We start from the raw sequence: 23,107 nt of genomic DNA, 5'->3' as shown, positions 1-23,107 counted from the left end.
AAAGCACAATGCAGGCTGAGCTCCAGCTGCAGCTGATGGGGCCAGCCCTCGCTGGAGCCAGGGGAGCAGGGAAGGGAGGGAAGGCGGGAGGAAGGGAGGCTGCTGGTGGAACAGACTTCAGCTCCTCAGGACAAAGAGGCGCCCTGAGTGAGCCCAGCAGCATCAGCAGGACTGGGGGGACAGGTGAGGAGGAGGAGGAGAAGGAGGAAGAAGGGGGCAGTTTGCAGCCAGGCCCAGAGGGGATTGCCAGAGCATTGCCACCTGGGCACAGGGCGATGCAGGGGACCTGGTGGTGAGCAGAGTCCGTGGAGATCCTTCAGATCCTGCTGGGCTCTTCTGCTACACCCTCCTCGCTGGCTAACCCACCTCCTGTGTCCCTGAGGGAATGTCTTCTTGCAGATTACTGCTGGGAAGCACATCTTTCTTGCCTGAAGGAATCCAGCTTTCCCAGTCCTCTCCCTGTACCTGCACTGCCTCATCCCAACCCTGCCCTGGGCATGCTGATAACAGCAGGTCAACTTCTACACAAGAGCTGCCCAGTGGGAAGAGTAGGCATGGGTGGGGAAAGAATGAAGGAAGAAAACATCCTGGGAGATAGGGAGTTTGAGGAAAAGATCCAGAAAGAGAGGCAAACTGAGGTGTGGAAGTCAGGCATGGCTTCATGCAAGGACCAAGAAGGTTGATAGATGGGAGAGCAGGAAGCAGATCAAGAGGGAGGCAGAGAGTGACAGTCCCCAGAGACAGCACCCAGGAACTTGGGTACCAGGAGAATCATGAGCACTCCTCCCCATGGATGTGGGAAGGGGATGAAGCATCACTCCTGGTGGTCACACTCCCACGTGCCAGGATTGTTTCCTGACCTGCAGCCCTCTGCATCCCACCCACAGCTGCTGCACACTGGCTCACTCCAGACGTCCTAATCAAGTACAGGCTCAGTGCTAATAAGTGACTTTAAGCAGGTCTGTCATTTCTGGACTTGAGATTGGGGTCAGAGGGCTGCAGAGCGGGGGTGGGAGTGGCAGTGAACCGAGAAAGTGGGAACTCAATCTCCACAGGATTAACACTGAAGCTCTTGCAGGAGCCCAGCCCTGGGGATCAGTGAACTCCAGCCTGGCTGGTCCCTCCTGGAGTAACAGTGACCTCCTGTGGCTGTGGGACTGTCCCGAGGGGATGGTTCTTCCCTCCCTCTGCGCCTTTGCAAAGCCACACTGGAGCCCTGGAGGCCTCTGGCCACCCCTCAAGCAGGTATGTCCGAGATCTTGGAGCCAGACTGAGCTGGGGCTTGGCTCCTGAGACCTCTCCACAGGACACATCCTGCACGCCAGCATGGACACTGGGAATGACTGTGGCTTTGGCTGCTTATGGCATTGCCTTGAACCTATTGAAGGCAGGGAGGTGCAGGTCTGAGAGGGCTGTGTGTGGTGGGCAGCAGAACCTGCCAGCTCCATCACTGGCACCATCCCACAGCACTGGAAAACACCCTCTCGCTCCAGGGGGCTGCTGAGGGGATCTGAGAGGGGACAGAGCGAAGTCACAGAGGTGGGGCTGGCCCGTCACAGGCTCACTCACCTCCCTGGTGTCGTTGTCCTGGATCAGAGCGTACAGAGGCACCACCCTGTTGATCTCCAGCAGAACCGGGGTCGGGCTGAGCTGCTCCTTGCCGGGCCGGCGGCACAGGTGGCAGGTGGATGGGCAGCGCCCTTTCTCCTCGCAGTGAATCTCCACCCCCGAGATGAGGTGGTCATCTGACAGCATCTGTGCTGTCAGCAGGCCTGACAGGTACGTGATGAAGGGCATGGATTTCAGCTCCTTCTTGTTCCCAAGCTCAGTTGTTTCTGGGTTAGGGAGAGGGAAGAAACCAAACAGTGTTAAACAAATCTCAGCACAGGCCTCTTCCCAAAGCCAGAGTGCTGCAGCCAGGGTAAATGCAGCTGCAGAAGGTGCAGGCCAGGTGGGAGCAGGAAAAAAGAAAGGTCAAGGAGAGGAGAAAAACAGGACTTGCAGGTCACTGCTTGGAATTGTGAGCTTTTAGACAAGCACGTCTAAACTGACAAAACTGATTGTTCTTCTCTTTTCTAACTCATGTTCTTCTCTTTTGTAACTTGCATATCCACTTTCTGTGCTCCAAAATGGGACAAAATCACCTCAGTATATCTTCCCTGCCAAAGAGAAACATCCCCAAAGGGACCAAAAGGAGCTGAATGCCCTTTAGCCCTACCCTAACACCAGCCCCCTCTAGTCCTCGTGATCCTCAGGTCACTCTTGTGGGTAACACAATATCCAGGGCACTGAAATGGATCCAAAGAGGCTGCAAAAGGACTGCTTGGAGGGATGGAGCCCCTTGGCAGTGAGGAAAAGCAGTTATGAGGACAAACTCTCTGCATGGAGAATAGATGGAGGCATTACCAAAACCAAATTGCCAACACTGCTTTCAGGAAACACTCAGGCCTTTGAAACCCACTGGGAAACCACCTGGTGGTCTTGAGCATGAGGCAATAAACCCAGAGAACCTTTACTTTGTACTGCTTTCATCCAAACACTTGCTAAGGCCAAGGGAAGTTTCACACTTGAGCAAAGGAGAGACAACTGCAACATCTGTCCTGTACACTTCCATTTAAATTCTTTGTCTGTAGCTGGGCTGACCCAAGAAGGCCCAACTTTCATAACCTGGTGACAGACCCACAGACGAAAAGGCTTTCTCCATCTAATGGCTGTTGCCTCTAGCAACAAATTCCCAGCCCCGAGAAGGAGCGGAAGAGGAGCAAGGGTTGTCTCAACACTCTCAGCTTGCAGTGACATGCAGCTGATCTGGCAAGGCACAAGCCATTTGGAAATACAAGTAAACAGAGTTCATTCATGACTCCCAGAGCCCTCGAGGGTAGGGACAGCCCTTCCCTGCTGTCTGGCTGTCAGGGAACACTTCTGTGCACAAGATCAAAACTGTCATGGGGAGAACGAGCAAATTCCAACCAACCCCTGTTTTAGTGGAATAGAAGGGGAGCAGTTGCTAAGATAAATTAAAACAAGGCTGTAGGGAGATGTTTCAACATCTAGGGAGACACTGGAGTGCACAGACATTGGAAACAGGAGGTGGAGCTGCTTCTTGGAGAGATTATTTTCTAGCAGATCAGCTCCAGGCAACTTCAAGTCTCATAAGGGAAAGCCATGAAACCTTGAAATACAGGGTGGCAGAGGAAGAAAAAATTTATAGGGGGATACCATGAGCCTCTTCTCACTTGTGAATAACATCTAACATCACTACTAAAGTACATGTAGAAGAGAAAGGTGATAATTACACTTCTGGGCTGCAAAGCTTCATCACCAGAGCTGAAGCAGCTTTAGAGATCCTTCATGGAGAAGGAAGCTTTGGAGCCATGCTTTAAGGGGGGACATGAACATAGGGCTGAAAAGACAGTGAAATCAGTTATCTCATGACTGGCAACAGGATATCAAACCTTCCTTCTGAATTATTTGCTTTATAGCTAAGAATTATAGATCGCTATAATCCAACCAGCGGGAGCAAAGCCATTTCAGGAACAGCAGTGCTCAGGTGGAGCTGCACAGGGGAAGGCACAGAGTTCTGAAAATGAGGTCAGGTAGAAAACTGTGAGCTCCCCTTCCCCAGCAGCCAGGGGCTCAGTGACAGATTAACCACAAAGCTGGACTCATGGCAGACCTGTGAGCAGAGCAGACTTCATGGCTGAGGTGGAATTGGCTGTCTGCAGTTAATCCTCTTTAGAACAGATCCCAACTGCACTGGGGAAAAGGATTCCTTTGCAGACTGGCAAGGATCCATGGTGCTCCCTTAAACGTATGAGGTACCAGGGCTCTGGGTACGACTCCAAAGGAAGAAAATGAAATAGGGAATGATTTAACAGAGGGAAACTGGCTTCATTGTCAAATTGCCACCTGTCATCCAGACAAACATTTAGATGTCATCAGCACTGGGTAGCAATTCCTGGTAGCTTTTGTGGGGTGGGTTTGGGGTGCTTACATATAGCCCTAACAAAATAATCCCCCTGTTTCTGCTACTGGAACCTATCTGGGAGCAGCAGCAGCACACCCTGCTTGTGAGGCAGCTCCTCCAGAGCCAGAGAGAGGCAGTGAGGAGAAGATGCTCCTCATCTACTTGCTCAGGTGCTTCCTCCCTAGAAAGCTGGAGGTTTCCTTGCTGGATGCAATACTTCCCTCTCATCCCACCCAGATCCCCCCACCCACTACTCAGGGAATCTCACAGGGGGAATTTTCAGACCTGAGAGGTATTTTCCCTCCAGAACATATTCCTGCACCTGCTGTTGCAGCTATAGCCAGGGAAGATGGGATTGGGGTCCCTCAATTTCCCCCTGCCTTACATCTGACAAGAGTTTTGGTTTTGTCTTCAGCTCCCTGCATACAAGGAAGGGGCTCAGCAGTAAACTGGAGATGACCCACAAGTTCTTGTAGTCTCAGCCTGGCTTTTATTACCTATACAGAACAGAGTAACCTCTCAGGACACTCCTGCAAAGCCTCTTCACTCCTGGGGAAGGGTTTTGAAGGTGACTGCTGCCAGGATGCTCACAAGGTCCTTTCTGGGAAGAGGAGGAAACTCGGCTGCAGGAGTGAGGATATGAGGATCCCTTATCAGCCCCTGAATCTGAACATGCTGTCACTAACACTGCTGTCAACCCAGCTGAACTCTGGCAACATCTGCTTGGGAGCAGAGAGCCTTGGATGCAGTTGGATGCATCACGACAAGTTGTGGGAATTATTTGTCTGAAATATGGATTTAAACAAAAAAAAATAACCAAAAAAACACAACACCACCACAAAACAAATAAAATAACAGCCCTGTGCCAGGCATCAGGCCTTGTGTAAGAAAGGGAGAATGAACAGCACAGGGTGTGCAGAGGAAGTGTTTGCCTGCTGGGGTGCCTGGCTGCGTTTCTGGGCTCCACCAGGATTTTACAATCCCACAGCACGAGGTGTGTGCCTGCACAAAGGGGTCCCTGCTCGGGATGCAGCAGTTGCTGATGTGGGAAAATGCTTCCAGCATTACCAGCAGCACCTCCTGGTGCCTGGACATGAGGGAGCAGGGTAACACCACTACTACAACAAAAACAACAGTGTAATGCCTAATTTGTACTGTAAAATCTGTACTGTCCTGAGAGCTCCCAGGAGGAGGTGGGTTTCCTTGTGGCCCAGCATTTCATACAACACCTCTTCCAAAAGATTCCCAAGTCATCCCAAAACTGGGAATCATTCCACTTGCCACAAAAATGCAGCCATATCAGGGGTAGGATGTGATATCTCTTGAAGAGCAGAAATGCTTGGAACAAGGACAGGACAAGGCTCTCCAGCTGGAGTTGTAGAGGGAAAAGTGGGAACAGACCCAGGTAGGGATTCCTACAGGCTCAGCAGGTTAACCCCACCAACACCAACAGGCTGCTCAGCTGGGCTTGATTTAGGACCTGGGGTTTGCATTTTATGCAAAGAAGAGGGAATTCTGCTCCACCTTCTGCATACTCCATCCTTCACTGGACAGACCTAGTGCCACCACAGGCAGGACACTGGGGACTTGTGGCCAGGACACATCCAGGACACAGGCTGCCTGTATATCACCCGGTGGAATAATATCCTTTTTGCTGGCAAATCCATCCAAAGGGAGTTAGAAAGGAAATCAATAGATGTGTTTGCCTGGGAATTTCTCCTGCACTGAGATATTGACAGTGCAGTGGCCACCAGGTCTGTGAAGAGCTTGGACAGATTTAATGCTGCCCACTGTTAGTGATGGGCAAACACTGCTGGGGATGCGAGGAAGGCGTGGGCAGTGTCCAGGGGAGTCAGTCTGGCACATCCATCCATGTGTGTGGGAGGGACAGGACAGGACAAGAGGGATTACTGCTGAGGAACCGCTACTTTTGGGACATGAATCCCACGTGGGAATGCCCTTCCCTGGGAGAAGGCATGCGCTCAGCGCGGCCGGGGGGCTGCAGGATGCGAGCGCGGAGCTGAGGATGGGCAGTGCGGGATGCGCCCGCCGGACCCTCCCCGCAGCGGGGCCGGCCCGGAGGGGCAGTTGTGGCCGTGTCGGTCCGTGGGGCCCTGCTGCCCTCTCGTGGCACCGCGGCAGGACGGCGCTGGGATCCCGGGATGCGGCACATCATCTTGGGATACAGCACATCATCCCAGGGTACAGCACATCATCCCGGGATACAGCACATCATCTTGGGATACACCACATCATCTTGGGATACAGCACATCATCCTGGGATACTGCACATCATCCCGGGATACAGCACATCATCTTGGGATACAACACATCATCCCAGGGTACAGCACATCATCCCGGGATGCCTCACATCATCTTGGGATACAGCACATCATCCTGGGATACTGCACATCATCCCAGGATGCAGCACATCATCCCAGGATACAGCACATTATCCTGGGGTGCAGCACATCATCTTGGGATACAGCACATCATCCTGGGATACAGCACATCATCCTGGGATACTGCACATCATCCCGAGTATTGCACATCCCACCACCCTCACCCTGCAGCCCCTCCGTGCCACCCGCGGGGTCGCATCCTTCCATCCTCATCCCAGCCTCGGGGAGGGCAGTGTGGTAACATGCCCTGGCTGTCGGTGCTTGATAAAACACAAAACACTGTGGCCCCACAAGGGTGGCTCCATGACCCCCCACATCCCCCCCTCCATGGCAGCTGGCTCCCTCTCTCCTCCAACACACCCACACATCCCTTTCCATGGGATGGCTGAGACCTTCCCAACCCTGCCAGCTGGATGTCCTGCTACCAGCATGGGACAGCCCCCTGGGACACACCACCTTGTCCATGGGTCAGGGTGACCAGAGTCCCGGGCTGCACAACCTTCCCATCCTTCCTTGTCATGTAGGGTCCCCATACTCACACATGATGGGTAATATCATCAGCTTGTCATTGTCACCTCTAATTAAATCCAGAGAGCCCTTTGTTTTCTCCCCAGGATGCATTGGAGGATTATTTCCTATTCCTACCATTGTTTTTTTCCTCACACTGTTCATTTTCAGGTGTGGGTGGCCTCACAAGATCTGCCAGACCACCCTGGTTTCAGTGTTTACATCCATTTTTCTTCCCCATATATCAGGGACTGAAAGAGCATTTCCCTGGTGAGGCCAGGAACTTGGAGTGAACCCTGTGTCCCCTCCCTGGGTACAGCAACACCCCCAGGGAGCCACTGGGGCTTGGACTTTAAATCTCACTTGTTTTCTTCTGCAACCCTGGCCAGGCTTTGCATCTGCTCTTGCTGCCTCTGAGTGCATCCACCGCCCACACTGCTGATCCCTGCTGCTCCAGGGATGTAGATCCCTTCCAAATGAACCATTATTCTAAACAAAGTGGAAAAACCATCAAGAGCAGAAGGTGGCAAGACTTGGTGCATTATGCAAGTGCTTCCTTCAGCGCAGGTCGGTGGCGGCTGGAGCAGGTGAGCAGTGGAAAAGCGCTGCAGGCGGAGAGGCCTCGTGGAGGGATTTTGAGAAATGGTTAAACTGAGAACTTGCCTCTTCCCCAGGCAGTGAATTCCTCTGAGCCTGAGCCTCCAGAGCTGGAGAGCTGCATGTCGGTCCTGGGCTGACCACGAGATGCTGCCTGTGGCACCGGAGCACCAGTGGTGTGTGAAGGACATGGTTCTCTTGGCTTCCCCCTGCTCCTCGAGGAAGCCCTGACCTTCCTCAGCTTGCTGTGCAGCCCCACAGGGTCACAGCAGAAGGGGTCTCTCTGCCATCTCTAAAGCAGGTTCATCCAAGCAAAAATGGGGCTGGTGCCCCTGATGGTGACAGTGGCTTCAGGAATCACAGGGCATAGCCCAGCCATAGGCCAGCGGCCAAATCCCTGCCTCTGGCTGCCACTGCCAGCCTGCAGCGTCTGCTCACAGCTGCAGCTGTACCCAAAAATAGTCCTTTTTGTCCTGGAGCCCACAGGCTGCTCCGATGCACCCTATGAAACGAGAAACACACGTTTCAGTAGGTGATGCTAAACCCATCAAACACTCAGGAACCTGCTGGGAGAAGGGAAGGGGAAAGAAAAAGGGGAAAGAGGGGGAAAGGCGAAGGGAATGGAAAAGGAAAAGGGAAGGGAAATGAGAAGGGAATGCAAGGCAAGGTAAGGGAAATGAAAAAGGAAGGGAAAAGAAGAGAATAGAGAAAGGAGAAGGGAAGGGAATGAGGAAAGGGAAGGTGGAATAGAAGGGAAGGGGCTGATCCCGCAGCAGCACTGCCTGATCAGGGAAAGGGCAGAGAACAACCCGCATGTGCCTAAAGGACATATAACAACCCGATTAAAAAAAAAAAAAAAACTAAAAAAAAATTAAAAAAAAAATCCCAAACACAAAAAAAACCCACAAACAAACAAACAAACAAAAACCCCAAAAACGCAAATACGGTCCTTCTTCCCCTTTGTTACTTTCAACCTTTCCTTTCTCAACGAGCCGCAGCACAAGCCCGGCAGACCGAGGTCCATCCCGTGGTCCATCCCCTCCGCCACAGCCCCCTCCTCGGGCCGGTGCCCGGTGTCCCCCCTCAGACCAGGCCAGCCGTGGAACCCGGACTACATCTCCCGGCAGGCCCCGCGGCCGAGCTCACGTGACGCGAGGCGCGCGGCGCACGCCGGGAGCGGCGCGGCCCGGAGCGGCGGCAGGTGAGGAGCGCGCGCGCGGGGCCGCGGCGGCGGCGCCCCCTGCAGGGCGGGGCGAGCACGGCGGGACCCCCGGGCGGGCGGCGTGAGGGGACGGGACGGGATGGACGGGACGGGACGGGATGGACGGGACGGGAGGGAAGGGGATGGGATGGGATGAAGGGAATGGAAGGGGGCGATCGGACCGCGCCCCGCGGGGTGGGCGCTCCCCCCGCCGCGGGTCCGCCTCGCTTCGTCCCCCGCGGCAGGAGCGCGGCGGCCGGGGCTGAGGGGGCTCGGAGCGGGCCCCGCCCGACCCGCTGCCATTGACTCCGCGGGCAGACGGAGCCTGGGCGTGTGCTTTGTGCGGTCAGGCACCAGCACGGGGCACTCCATGGCTGCCCTATCCCCGCGTGCCCAAGGCCGGGCTGGACGGGGCTGGCAGCAGCCTGGGCCTGCGGAACGTGTTGAATTAGGTCATCGTTAAGGTCCTTCCAACCCAAACCCTTGGATTTTTCAGTGAAACCCCTCCAAACGCAGGGGTTGTCCTGCCGGTTGTGTTGTTGTGACAACTCCTGTCAGCGGCGCTTATTTTGCAGCATTACCCTATTATTTCCCCTCGTTAATGACACGAGCTCTGAATTACAAGTGAAGCCTCTGCTCTCACCGCAGACACTCACTAAAAACTACCGGGTGACAAGAGAAACCACGGCAGGAAATTTCTTCTGAATGTAAGGAAACAAAACTCGCATAATTCACGGTTTTATGGCTTGATCCTCAGCTGAGGCTTTCTGTAATACCCTGCTCTGCGTCAGAGGAACTGCCCTGGGAGGGACCGACACGCAAGAACAACTCGCTGTTAAGGAAACTTCCATGGAGGCACAGCCGAGTGTGGAGGGAGATAAAATGAAAAAATAATGTCCCATTACTGAGGGCATGCTGACATTCCAATAAAGAGGGTTATGTATGAAAAGAATGTCATACAAATCAGCTCTCAAAAAGCCCAACCTGACTTAAAATCCCATCCACAGTTGTTCTTTAATGAAAATACTTGTTTTAAAGGTAGCTTTTAATGTAACTCTCAGTACTTGGTGCCTGTGCTGCTCCCTTGTCCTTCCCTAAGCGAGTCTTTTGACGTGTTTCCAAGGAAAGTAAGAATAATGAACCTGGTATCCTGTGTTTCATTTTTTAAAATCATTTTAAATCACAAATTTTTTCCTCCCTCAGAGGAAGGTTTCTGTTCTCCATGGCAGTGCCCAGGTTTCTGCTTCTCCAGGGCCAGGGCTGTGATACTCAACCTGCCACCGTGGAGCTGATCCCAGCATGGTGCCTGGGGATTCTGTCACACCACTGAATCCCTTCATGAAATACAGGCTTTAAAGGATTCTGAAGTGCAGATGACAAATTACAATTAGGGGGCTTTTTTTCTATGCTGTATGAGCATAAAGAACTTTTCTTCCTTGTGGTTGTTTTTCTGCCCAGGAACACACAGCAAACTGAAATACACAGAATATTTCCCAAAGAGGAAGGAGGCAGACCCAGCAGGGAAGTGAGAATGCTGTGTGCATGCAGCCATTTCTCAGCGAGAGCTGTGTGTTCACATCCCTCTGCCACTCTCTCTTTATTTCAAAGACTAACTACTTCCTTCTCCTCCTCCTCTTCCCTAGAAGAAAGGTTTTCTTCCCTATTTTTTAGTGGCTAAGCAGTACAATAGCAAAGGATTTGAAACCCAGTCTAGTGAATAATAACTTAATGATGTGAGCCCTGTTCTGTTCCTTTTGAATGGATGGCTGCTTTGGCAGGAGAGCTGCTGGGATCTGCTCCCTGCTGGGAGGGATGTGAGGGTGGAGAAACCTGGATTGAAGCTGAACAGCAACCAGAGTGGTGTAAAACTGAACCAGGGGACGAGAACGAGGTCAACGCTGCGAGATTGTGAAACGAGGAGAAATTAAATGCAGTTAAGCTGAGTTCAGGAGCTAATAGTGAACACTGGGAGTCTGTTTGGAGTTGTCTGTTAACTCCATTACTGCTAATACCTGCCTGAGCTGTGTTTAATTGGCATGAAGCATGCTGCAGCATGGCAGAGGTTACTGAGATGCACTGGCATCAAATCTTCTCTGTGTTTTCAGCGTGCACAGTCACCCCCAGAACGAGTGGAAGCTGACAGAACATTCCTGCTACTTTCACTTCCTGGCAAATGTATGAAACCTTGAAAATGTGTTTTGGCTCTCTAGCAAAGCAGAGTGAACCAAGCACATTTATTTTGTTGGTATCTGATGTCACATCTGAATGCAGGTCTCCAGAGGTGATCTATTAATGTCCTAAAGCATTGCACCATCTGGTTCCTCCTTTGATGCACAACATTTTGAATGCCTGGTTTAATCTCCCTGGGTTTCAGTAAATTATGTAAACTCAGAGTCTTGGCAGCAGGAGATGGGCACCATGAGGAGATGATTCAGTCATCAATATCTACTGGGCTTCCATATTGGTGCCATTACACTTATTTCAGTTCTACTTTACAAATTTTGCAAGTGAATAATTCATCGCACTGGGAGCTACAAGTTAGTTTTGAAAATTTCCCACCCTGAGATTAGCTATGACTAATCCATCCTTCCCAACGTGGAAAAGCTAACTGGGTTTCTTTTTCTGCAGGGTTAGGCGATAAGTCAGAAATAAATTGCATGTATACATAACTGCTGGTGGTGACATAAATCACATTTCCCTTTTTTTCTTCCAGGACAGAATCAGAGCACCTTGGAATAGATGTGAGCACAAGGCACTGCGCCGGGTAAAGCTGCCTTGGAGCACCATGGCTGCTGCCCCTTATCTCAACTCGGACGCGCTGCGAGAGGTCCTGGAGTGCCCCATCTGCATGGAGTCCTTCACCGAGGAGCACCTGAGGCCCAAACTACTGCACTGTGGGCACACCATCTGCAAGCAGTGCCTGGAGAAGCTCCTGGCCAACAGCATCAATGGCATCCGGTGCCCCTTCTGCAGCAAGATCACGCGGATCACCAGCTTGGCTCAGCTCACTGACAATCTCACCGTGCTGAAGATCATCGACACGGCCGGCCTGGGGGAGGTGGTGGGACTTCTCATGTGCAAGGTCTGCGGGAGGAGGCTGCCAAGAAACTTTTGCAAGAGCTGTAGCTTGGTTTTGTGTGAGCCCTGCAAGGAGGCTTCACACATGCCCCCAGGTCACAGAGTCATTGCTATTAAAGAGGCTGCTGAGGAGCGTAGGAGGGAATTTGGGACGAGGCTTGCCAGGCTTCGGGAGCTCATGGGTGATCTTCAGAAAAGGAAAGCTGCCCTGGAGGATGTTTCAAGAGACCTGCAATCCAGATACAAAGCGGTTCTGCAGGAGTACAGCAAAGAGGAGCGCAAGATCCAGGAGGAACTGGCCAGGTCACGCAAGTTTTTCACCACGTCTTTGTCTGAAGTGGAGAAGATAAATAACCAGGTGATGGAGGAGCAAGCTTACCTGCTGAACTTAGCAGAAGTGCAGATAATGTCTCGCTGTGACTATTTCCTTGCCAAAATAAAGCAGGGGGATATAGCTCTCCTGGAGGAGGCAGCGGACGAGGAAGAACCAGAGCTGACAAACAGTCTCCCGAGGGAGCTGACTCTGCAAGAGGTGGAACTCCTTAAGGTGAGCCACGTGGGACCGCTGCAGATCGGGCAGGTGGTGAAGAAACCCCGGACCGTTAACGTGGAGGAATCTCTCGTGGAAAGCGCAGCATCCTCCTCTGTACCATTTAGGGAGCCTGACCTGGTGCAAGAGGAGCCCAGCTGCACCCCCCACTCCTCACCAGCCAAGCCAAGGATGCCTGAAGCAGCCACGAGCATCCAGCAGTGTTACTTCATCAAGAAGATGGGCTCCAAGGGCAGTCTGCCGGGGATGTTCAACCTCCCCGTCAGCCTGCATGTCACCAGCCAAGGCGAGGTGCTTGTGGCAGACCGGGGCAACTTCCGAATCCAGGTCTTTACCCGCAAGGGCTTCCTGAAGGAGATCCGCCGCAGTCCCAGCGGCATCGACAGCTTCGTGCTGAGTTTCCTTGGAGCAGACTTGCCCAACTTGACCCCCCTTTCTGTCACCATGAACTGCCACGGGCTGATCGGTGTGACAGACAGCTACGACAACTCTGTCAAGGTGTACACCATGGACGGCCACTGCGTGGCGTGTCACCGGAGCCAGCTGAGCAAGCCCTGGGGCATCGCCGCGCTGCCCTCGGGCCAGTTCGTCGTCACTGACGTGGAAGGGGGGAAGCTCTGGTGCTTCACTGTGGACCGTGGCGTGGGGGTGGTGAAGTACAGCTGCCTGTGCAGTGCTGTGCGCCCCAAGTTTGTCACCTGCGATGCTGAAGGGACCATTTACTTCACTCAGGGGCTGGGGCTCAACCTGGAGAACCGGCAGTACGAGCACCACTTGGAAGGAGGCTTCTCCATCGGCTCTGTCGGCCCAGATGGGCAGCTGGGACGCCAGATCAGCCATTTCTTCTCCGAGAATGAGGATTTCAGGTGCATTGCTGGGATGTGCGTTGATTCCAGGGGAGATCTGATCGTTGCTGACAGCAGTCGTAAGGAAATCCTGCATTTTCCTAAAGGAGGTGGCTACAACATCTTAATCCGGGAGGGACTCACCTGCCCGGTGGGTATTGCCATTACTCCCAAAGGGCAGCTGCTGGTGCTGGACTGTTGGGATCATTGCATTAAGATCTACAGTTACCACCTGAGAAGATACTCCACCCCTTAAAGGCTTGGTTGTAAGCAAAGCCTGTCTTGGCAGTGGAGATTCTTGCAACCTCCTTGAAATCCAACAGGAACCAGTGTCAAGCCTTCAGGAAGATCGTGCCATAACTGAAGGGGATTTGGCACAGAGGTCATCATGTTCTGTGTTTAGAAACAAAATAGCTTTTGTGGTGGTGGTCTGCTTTTTCTTCTTGTTTTTTTATATAAAATCCATACAAATAAGAACAAGCGTAATGGAAAGGATCCATCCTTTGCAGTCTTGCTTCTTGTGACTGATCACTCCATAAACCTCTTCACGTGTCCTTATGCCACATCTCCTACACCTCCAGCTTCAACCATTGTGTCTTTCTTTGTGCCATAAACACTGACTAACTCTAAAAAACTCTAAAGCACCCTTCCCTTAGAGAACTAGCAGAGGCAATCCTGTGGTACTTGCAAGGAACTGGGTAGCAGTTGTCTGGGCAACTCCTGGAGAGAACAATTTGTGCTTGCAGCACTGCATAAAACGAAATGGCCTCTTCAACTGCGCCAAGATGAAGCTTTGCTTCCACCCTGACGAGGCAGGGCTGTCTCTCCCATTTTTCTGGTGTTCAGAAGATTGCCCTGTCGTGCCATTTGTGAATTGTGTCTGTTCCATGTGAAGTGAGTACTGTGCAATCGTGGGAGACCGACCTGAGCCAGAAAATTGCCCTCTTTATTCCTGATTTGTAAGAATACAGGGGTTTTATTACTAATCAGAGTTTTGCTAGATAGAAGGGGATAAAAAGGGAGGGAGGGGACTGGAGAAAGAGAAAAAAAAAAAAAAGAGGGGAAATCTAGGGTTGCTATTTACTGTTGTTTTATTATTAAATGTATCCTGGAAACTATCTATGGAAGGTCTATCTGGTATCTAAAACTTCCTGGGGAAGGGGGAAGAACTAGGGGAATAAGAGTGGGAGATTGTAGGAAATGAGATTAAATGCAATGTATTGTATGTTCACCTGCACTTCACTACTCTGCATTCCAGAGCACTGCATTTAGCAATAGATTTCCACTTATCTGCACCTCCTCTGTGCAAGTTACTCGCTTCTGAGATAGGGATGGGCAGGGGGGACTATGTCACTTCTATTTTTTTTAAGACTTGGAAGCACATCCACTGGTGTGTTTTTGTTTTTTTTTTCCTTGCACAGCAAAACACTACATTCCTGAGATTTATTTTTTTTTTTGGTAATTCTTTTTTCCACGACACCAGCAGGCACCAGAATTGCTGCTCATCGTGGCTTTGGGCCAAATGAAGCACAAAACTGCAGCTGTGTGAACCAAGGCCCCCACAGTGCTGCTCTCCTGGCTGATAAATGTGTACCTCAGTGTGGTGCTGCTCGCCCAGAATAGTTTATTGAAGGAAAGATGCATTTAAATAGGGCACAGTGGTAGCATGTTAATCTGCCACAGATAATAGTTACACTGCAGTGCATTTATTTGTTGCCATCAACAACGTAGTTGCAAATTTGGGGCCACGACAGACAATATAAAAGCTGATTTTATGGTGGCTGCCATGCTCCAGCAAATTGTTTGCTACTTGTCCTACAACATGTTTGCAACAGGTGATTTTTTAATTTTTTTTTAAGCCCATATACTTTTCCCTGCTGAAACAGAAAAGAGAAACAGGTTGGTGAGCTGTTGCTGCTCTAGCTGGATGTTTGGCAGTTAAAGGGATTGCAGAAAAAGCGCTGGAAGCAGATTTTGGTGGGATTTGGGGTTTTTTTTTCCCTCTCTTTCTTGTGCTCAGCCAGTGCTGAAGGAATGAACATGCAAACACATCTGTGTGATGGAGCTTCCATCAGGGCAGCTTCCAATTTTTCCTGCTATAATGTGCTGGGAAAAGCTTGTGGAGAAGGGAGCTAAGGCATGAGGTGGTTGATGGTGCTGAGGCACCCAGGGACTCAACTCCCCTCCCCTCCCCTGCTGTGCTTGCCAAGGCTACAGACTTCTACATCACTATTCACATTCTCTGCTTCTTTTTGGGTGGGAGGGGGCAGTTGCCCAAGGCATGTGACAGCAATTCAAGGAGCCTTTCTCATCCTGAATGTGTGTTTTGGGGAGGTGGTGATGATTACTGGGCTGTGCTACAGTTCATGACATTGTAACTGAAGGCATTTTTCCAATTTTATGACAATGGCAGTTCCCTTCTGGTTTCTTTTAAACATTTCTCCTGCTTCCAAGAACTGCTCCACACAGGAGGCTACCGTGGACCTGAATAATTAAAGCAATATTATCTATGATAATATGTACCTCTGTAATTTTCTGTTCCCGTGGATTATTTTTATTTTTATTTTTTTTTGCAATAAACAGCACAACTGCTAGCAATAACATTTCCTGGAGTGCTTGAAAAAATAATTAAAAAAAAAAAAAAGGAAAAATTTCAAAGCTGGTCCAGTAAACTGAGCAGTTGGTTACTCCAGCCTGTTCCTGGTTACAGAGTTCAAACAAAGCGTCTGTCATCTGTTTCTCACTCAGAGAGTTAAGAAAAGTAACACCAACCCTGCGAGGCACTGGTGGGCCAGGACAGTGTTGGGGCTCTGTCTTGCCTGCAACTCTTCCGGTCTGGGGCTTCAGGGAGAAAAGGTAAAAAGAAAACCTGTCCCTCACCCAGGGTCTGCACATCCCCTGACAAAACTCAACTGTGAGATGATGTTACAGAGCTTTTCTTGCTGTGGTGCTCCCACACAATGTCATGATCATCTTCCAAACGAGGTGAAATGGAGTAATTAAGGATTATGCTGAAATAGTTTGGCTCCTGCTCTGTATCTGGAGGAAGAGCTTGTATGGTCATACGTATGTGTTTGGTTTTTAAAGATTGTGTAATAAAGGAGAAATTGATCCAATTAAAAGTGCATTGCAAACGGCTCATTTTCTTATTAAAACACTTCATCTTCTCCCCTCCATGGCAGATCGGATTTTACAGCCAGTGGGGATTGAATTGGGAACGTAGAGGCTACGAGACCCTTTTTATGTGTCAGGTTGTTGAGGATAAATCTGATCTTGGCAGACTTGTGGAACTTTCCTGACACTTCCCTACCCACCTCATAAACCAACGCTGTGGTTTTGTACCCTGTGACACTGCCTCAAGGGCAGTATCTTCCTTGTCACCTGATGTTTCAGAAGTCTGATTTCAGTTCACTGGCTCTGGGAGCTCAACAGGACATGGGAGCCTGGCTGAAAACTCCATCCCCTGGCTCATCCCTGCTCTGCCAGTGGGGACCTGTGGTGCAGCCAGGACACATCAGGTGCCATGGGCTTACCTAGAAGACCTCAGCCTTTGGTGCACTTACACTGTGAGGGTACAAGACACCTGGGTTTCCTCTGTTTATAGTCCCCCTCCTTGGAGAACAGCTTGGGCTGTTCTGATGTTGCACCATGATTAAATTATTTTTAGATCAAAACTCTGCCATGGGAGCTGAGCTGGTGAGGGAACCTGGTGTGACTGAGGGTGCAGCTGTGAAGGTGCCTCGACCCCAGCTGGGGTGGTGCCAGTGGAGCTGCCAGATGGCTCCTGGATGGTCAGCAGGGACATTTCCTCAGCAGAAACACCCACAGCACATGCAGGTTCTCCCCTTGTCCAGCCACCTGCCTGGTCTAGGTGAAACATTTCATCACTTGGGCTCATCTCAGCCCTTTAAACAGGTTGGAATTTCTGGTTTATCAAACATCCTCCAACCCTTGCAGAACAGCTGCTGTGGGGTGCTGTTGGACCTACCCTGGAGCTTTATCACAAGTTTTGATTTCTTAGAGTAGAACAGCTGAGCCATGGACATTGTTCCAGGCAAAACCAGGAGCCAGGGAATGAAGGCATGAAGAGGAGAGCCTGTTCCTCATCAAAGGGGGTAGAGTTACAAAAGTAAAAATAAAGCCAGATGCTTTGAGTTGTTCCTATTGTATAGCTTAAGTGATTTTTCTGGGTCATTACTCAATGCGAGGATTTAAAGTTATTTCATTTTGCACAACTAATTACTTGACTTGCCTGGCAATTCTGGATTACAATGAGCAGTGCATAAGGTCATTTACCAGACTTACTCACAGCACATGTTTTAGTCTAAACTAAATTTCATGGCAAGCAGCGAGATTGTTTTTACCTCCTCCGAACAAAATGTTGAAATCTGAGGGTTTGAAATAATGACATAAAGCAAGCAATTAAGAGTGTTAAAAGAGTGTTCAAAAGGTAATAGAGTGGTTGTACATAGGGACAGATCTCAAAAACAGGGAAATTCGATGTGTTCTACTTCTGACCAAGCACATATAAGGGAAACCCATTATGTCCTTTAACTGCTGAAAAAGTAGCTTTACAGCTTTCTTAATGCACCTGATTGCATCTAGGAAAGGAAAACTAAACGTTCCTGCGGACTAGTTCAATCTTAATTGTGTTAATGGCAGTATCAGACCTGAAGGGAGACAAATGCAGCCTTGAAAGGACAGGAGGGAGCCTCAGAAGAATATGGACTGCTATTTTAACAGAGCCCCAGGCTCTATCCTTAATTTTGTGAAGGATATTTATGAAGATCTCCTGTCAAAACTGGTGAGTTCACAGGAAAGCATGAAAGCTGTCACCTCTTACAGGTAGATGCAGTTCATGGAGTGTGGTCTGAGAGAAGAACTGGGGAGGGCAGGGAGCAGAAAGGCTTAGAGAATGTGACAGGACCTGCCAGAACACAGCCCCTCCAAGGAATATTCCTATAAATGATCGATCACTGAGAGGGAACATGAACATTGTTCCCATCTGCAGCAGCCACAGGCTGAGCTTGCTGAGCACTCAACATGGCCAGGGAACCTCAGTCAAGGAAACTCTATCTAGAGATCATAGGAAATTCAGTAAAAACAAACATTTCCCTCACTGCAGACCTAAAGTAACCTCCCAGCTGGGCAGTGAAACCCTCTGGATCTCCCCACCCAGGCGCACACATCCTGAGCCCATCAGCATCCCTTCCTGCTTCCCAGGTGGGCTTCTCCAGTGGGAGTAAGCAAACTGGAACAGCTCTTACAGAAATCTCACCAAGGCTATCAGATTTAGCAAGCAGAGCAGCTCTTCCCCTTCCCTGAGCAAGCTCTCCTCCTCACCAGCCAGAACGAGGAGCCACAGAGCAACCAGCTCTCTGCTGAACTTTTATCAGTGAAAGAAGTGGTTACCAGCAGGGAGATTTGCTGGATGGAGGGATCACTCTCTCCCCTGAGGTACAGTTTTGGAGTCTCTGAAGTGGGGTAATAAACTCCAGCCTCCACTGCAGTTTATTTTTATGGCACTGTGTGGTGAGGACTAGCCCAGTTAGGGTCAGCTGTCCCAACACCTCACCCACCCCAACCTAGTGACTGTGGGGACAGAACGGAGACAGGGAGGAAGCATGGATGCCATGAGGGCATGCTCAGCAGCAGCCAGCACTCTGGGGTGTTATCCACACTTGTTTCTCCAGAAATCCACAGCACCACTGTGACAAAGCCAGTTCCCTCCATCCTGCCAGGCCCAGCACATTCCTACACACAGCAGGAGCTGGCTGGGGACATCACGTTTGTCCCAGCTGCCAAATGAAGGTCCTCACACAACTGCTACCAACTTAATGAGGCACCGTCAGCGTTAAATACTGGCTCCACCGGGGAAGAAAACCGATGTGGGCTCCCATGGCACAGATCAATGGCTGGGTCGATCTCAAGGTCCCTGCTTGGAGGCCACTCGATGTGTTAAAGCATTGCTTGGCTGCACAGAGCCAGAGCAAGCAGCCCAAAAAATGGGCTTTTAATCACTCTGCATGAAGTAAAATTGGAGTTTGCTTTGGTGTGCTCACAGACTGAGGCTGTTCTTGTGAGGGAGCCTGGGGATGCTCCTGTGCCTGCCCTGAAGGAGCGCAGTGTTCAGTGTGCCACAGCCGTGCCACCGTGCCCATCTGGCTGTCTCTTGTGGGATTCTGCAAATCCTTAGGGACAAGGGCAGGCTGCTCTGTCACCTCACTTCCCCACACACAGTCCTCATCCACCCTCAGGAAGAAGGGAACGCTGGTCACTGCTGCAGGCAGAGCAGGCTGCCCGCTCCGTGCTGTCCCTGGCCGGAGGTGGATCCCTTTCCCTGCCCTTGGCAGAGCTCTGCAGATCCTGACCCGTGCCACAGGCTCTGGGACAGCTCCAGCCCCGGCACGGAGCCAGCGCCTGCCCTGGCACCAGCGGCGTCAGCTTCTCCTCAAAACCATGTTTTCAATTAGGGCTCGACGCGCAGATTGTGCCTTTATTGTTGGAGGCCTCCTCCTGAGGCCCGGCGATTGATTTATGAAGTTGATTAAAATATTAAAATAATTTTGTGTGGTGCTGCAAACACCCCGTAATGCACATTTTTCTCTGAGTTGCTGTTGTTCCAATTAGCTTGAGACTCTCCTCTCTCTCTCCTCTTGTGACCTGTTTTGTCCACTAACAAATTGCAGTTATTCTGGCCCTACTTTTATATTTATTAGAGCTGATGCATATGTGTTCTCACTGAGCAGTTCAGAATGGCTGGTGAGCAGCGGGAAGCCTGGCAGGCCAGAGCTGTTCTGAGTGGAGAAGGCATCCAGAACTGTCTAGCTGGAGCTATTTATTCTGATCTGCCTTATGTTGCTGGCAAAATGAGGGTAAATCAGTAGACAAGTTGGGAATAAAATCCATCTACCATGAACAGCGAGCTCTTTCTCTTGGCTAACTGGGATTTCCCTGGGACAGAGCCCTGGGTTTCCCACGACACTTTGTCCACAAGCTGATCTCCCCAAGAGCCCTGACCATCCTCAATGTCCTTCCAAGTGCATTTTCTGGCCATCAAAGAGCTGGATACAACACTGGTCACCTCTGCATTGCCCACAGCCCCAAAGTTCAACCTCACTGACCCCACCAAAGCCACAGATGGAGCCATGCACAAAACACAAGGTCAGGACCAGCACCTGGTGCCCAAACACTTCACAATCAGGAGGGAAAGGTTTATGTCCAGGTATTACATGCAACCCCTCAGGGGATCCCTGGAGTACCATGAGTGCTTTGGTGCTTCACAGGCAGCAGGAAAGGACATTCTGAATGCCCCAAAAATGCCAGGGCAGCCAGGCACAGGAGTGGGGGCAGGACCCGGGTGGGGAGTGAGGGATCCACCTCAGCCAGCTGCATACCATGGACTAAAAAGGAAATTATTCTGTCCCTGAGCACTGCTTTGCCTTCAGGCCCTGTGCCACTGTGGGGCTTTGTGGCCAAGCCCTGAGCCACCACTGCCCTGGTATGGGGAGGTGGGAGTGAAGGGATGGGAGATGTTTCATCACCAGATCAAGCACTGTTCATGTCCCCTCTGGCCCCAGCATTGTGGAACAGCAGCAATGCTTGTGCCAGGCCTGGACTGCAGCAGCTGCCTCTCGTTCCCACCTCTCATTCTCCTGAGAAACCCTTGTCTGGGTTTGGTTTGGTCCCAGGTGATGGTGCTGGGACCATGGGGCCCTTGAGGTCTGACACGTTTGCCCCTGGAGTGCAGGGAGTGCTCCCGAGTGATTAATAACATTGTGAGTACATAAACAACCCACCTCCACGTGCCTCCTCCTGCTAAACAGGGGCATTGCTATGGCAAACTTCATTTATCACTATTTAAAACCCAAACAAACGAGCACAGGGTGTTATAAATACGCTTACAAGATGAGCTGTGCTGGGAAAACGGAGAAGAAAATGAGCCAAGAGCAAGGGAGGCGGCGTGTGGGAGAACACCTCCTTCTGTCGGGTTCCAGGGAGCGAGGCTGCTCTTGGCAGTGCCACCAGAGCAGGATTCAAGTGCCCTGATGGCCTCTGTTACCATCAGCCCTAAGGTGGGCCCTGTGATACACCACAGATGTTTTTTAAATAGAAAAATATCAGATCCAGGGCATATCCCCAACTCCCTGGAGGAGAGAGATGAATTGGCAAATGGAAGGCTACAGCGATAAGGCAGTTTTTATAAACATAACCTAATTGTATTACTTCAAAGTCCTGAAGTTTATTGCCCTGTTTAATGATGTGTCTCGTTATTTATGGTGTAGCACAATGAGTCTGCTATTGATTTAATGCACTTCCTTAAAGACTGTCATTGTCACAAGCAATAAAACAAAGCCATTCTGAGACAGCTCATTTATGTCACATTTCCATCAGCTGACCCCGGGCACTCGAGGGCCACCGTGGGGACGGGGGTCACCCTGAGCAAGGATGGAGCTGTGTGGAAGCTGAAGGGCAGGAGCAGGCAGGGTGGCTTAGGGATGCTGCCACTGGGCACTCAGTCTGGGACAAGGCTCTGCCTGAGCCCACCAACCAGCAGGGTGATGGTGTACGCATGGGAAAGGGGGTGATGGATGCAAACCAGCACACAACACCTGATGTTTGTGCCCCTGCCCGTTCCCGTCGCCCTCCTCACCTTTCTGGTACTGGAGCCAGAGCTGCTGCTGGACCTTCTTGCTGGGGAAGTGGATGGTGCAGCTGAACTCGGAGCCGTACAGCGCCTCCGCGATGTAGTGGGAGCCAAACTGCTGGATGAAGGAGAGCAGCTCCTCCCGGCTGCTGTCCTTGTTCAGGATCTTCAGGATGTTTGCAAAGCCTGTGGGAGGGAGGCAGGGAGTGGGCAGGGCAGCCAGCCAGGGGAAGGAGCCCCAGAGGTTCCCTGCTCAGCTCATTCAAGGACCCACATGGTTGCAGTTCCTCCTCTTGCCTCCACCTGATCCTTTGGAATCCACAACCTGTTATTACCTCGGGCTGTGGCTCTGACTTCCTTCTCTGATTCCTCTCCCTAAGAGATTTCTCAGATAATTTTACAGGGATGTGCATGTGAACATGTGCACACACACACACACACTCCATCCTTCCCAGCTCATCTGCTCTTCAGGCTGCTGGCACATCATTAACACCTCCCCAGAGGATGTGCTTGGCCTTTGCTTGGCTGAATCCAAAACCAGAGATGTTCCATCCCTAGTGCAGACACCCAGCACAACTGGTAACTATTTTTAGGAAAGCTGGAGACAGCCCAGAGGGACACACAGGGTTGGGCTGGTGGCAGCTCTGTGGGTGTGCGAAGGTCAAGGCATCACTTGGACAACATCCATACAGACAGCAGGGACCTCTGGCATGGGACAAGGACATGGACCCCGCTGCTCTGTGGAGGTGAAATATCCTGGAGATGCTGGTGACTTCACAGCACTTCAGCATCACTTAGAGCTGGCTGAGAGCACCGATTTGGTTCAGTGGTGGAACGGAAAACATACTGCAAGAAAATACGTCATAACTGTCACCAAAATGAGATTATCTGGCTGGTTGGTTGGTTGGTTGGTTTATTGAAAGAGAAGGCTGTTTTAATAAAAAACCCAGAAGAATTCATTTTGAGCTGAACCCACGTATTTTTTTTCAGCTCTTAGCAGGTTATTTCATTTTGGGGCTGTGCAGCCTGTTAGCACTAAATCTTTTTTTCTTTCTCTCTCCATTTAAAAACTCGTTGATTTTTAAATAAAAAGTGCTATTTTGAAACGAAAAGGCAAAACATTTCAGGTCGCAACAAAATGTTTCAGCATTTCTGAAACAAAATGTGTAGCTATAAAAATGTGGCAGTGAAATGTTTTGACATTTGCAGGATCCTCCCACCCACCCCTTCTTCATCTGTGACTCCCTGTTTTATATGACCTGCTTTTCCAAGTGCTTTGGTTCCTTTTGAAACCACTTTTTTTTTTGACTGGT

The 23,107-nt window shown here is 50.7% G+C and overlaps 2 protein-coding genes across 4 annotated transcripts in view; one reads left to right on the top strand and one right to left on the bottom strand.

Moving 5' to 3' along the window:
* Nucleotides 1-23,107, bottom strand: part of ASTN2 (astrotactin 2) — a 304,458-nt gene that overhangs the window by 88,800 nt on the left and 192,551 nt on the right. For both annotated transcript variants that reach the window (XM_005527196.3, XM_088065722.1), the window contains 2 exons: nt 21,801-21,980; nt 1,570-1,835 (listed from right to left, as the gene is read on the bottom strand). In XM_005527196.3, the coding sequence (XP_005527253.1) occupies nt 1,570-1,835; nt 21,801-21,980 (446 nt within the window). The remainder of the gene's footprint in view (nt 1-1,569; nt 1,836-21,800; nt 21,981-23,107) is intronic.
* On the top strand, nt 8,641-16,253 carry TRIM32 (tripartite motif containing 32). 2 transcript variants are annotated; one of them, XM_005527195.3, is made up of 2 exons: nt 8,641-8,674; nt 11,388-16,253. In XM_005527195.3, exon 2 carries the CDS (start codon nt 11,460-11,462, stop codon nt 13,401-13,403), a length of 1,944 nt encoding a protein of 647 aa, XP_005527252.1. In that variant the 5' UTR covers nt 8,641-8,674; nt 11,388-11,459; the 3' UTR covers nt 13,404-16,253. The 2 variants fall into 2 exon arrangements, with proteins under 2 accessions (XP_005527252.1, XP_087921849.1); XM_088065723.1 differs by lacking the exon at nt 8,641-8,674 and adding an exon at nt 9,010-9,381.

The sequence above is a fragment of the Pseudopodoces humilis genome, chromosome 22, assembly GCF_049639895.1.
Source record: "Pseudopodoces humilis isolate 2021_Gansu_Grassland_sample_001 chromosome 22, ASM4963989v1, whole genome shotgun sequence".
Classification (NCBI taxonomy): domain Eukaryota; kingdom Metazoa; phylum Chordata; class Aves; order Passeriformes; family Paridae; genus Pseudopodoces; species Pseudopodoces humilis.
The sequence above is the reverse complement of the archived record's forward strand: the minus strand, read 5'-3'. Positions and strand labels throughout refer to the sequence as shown.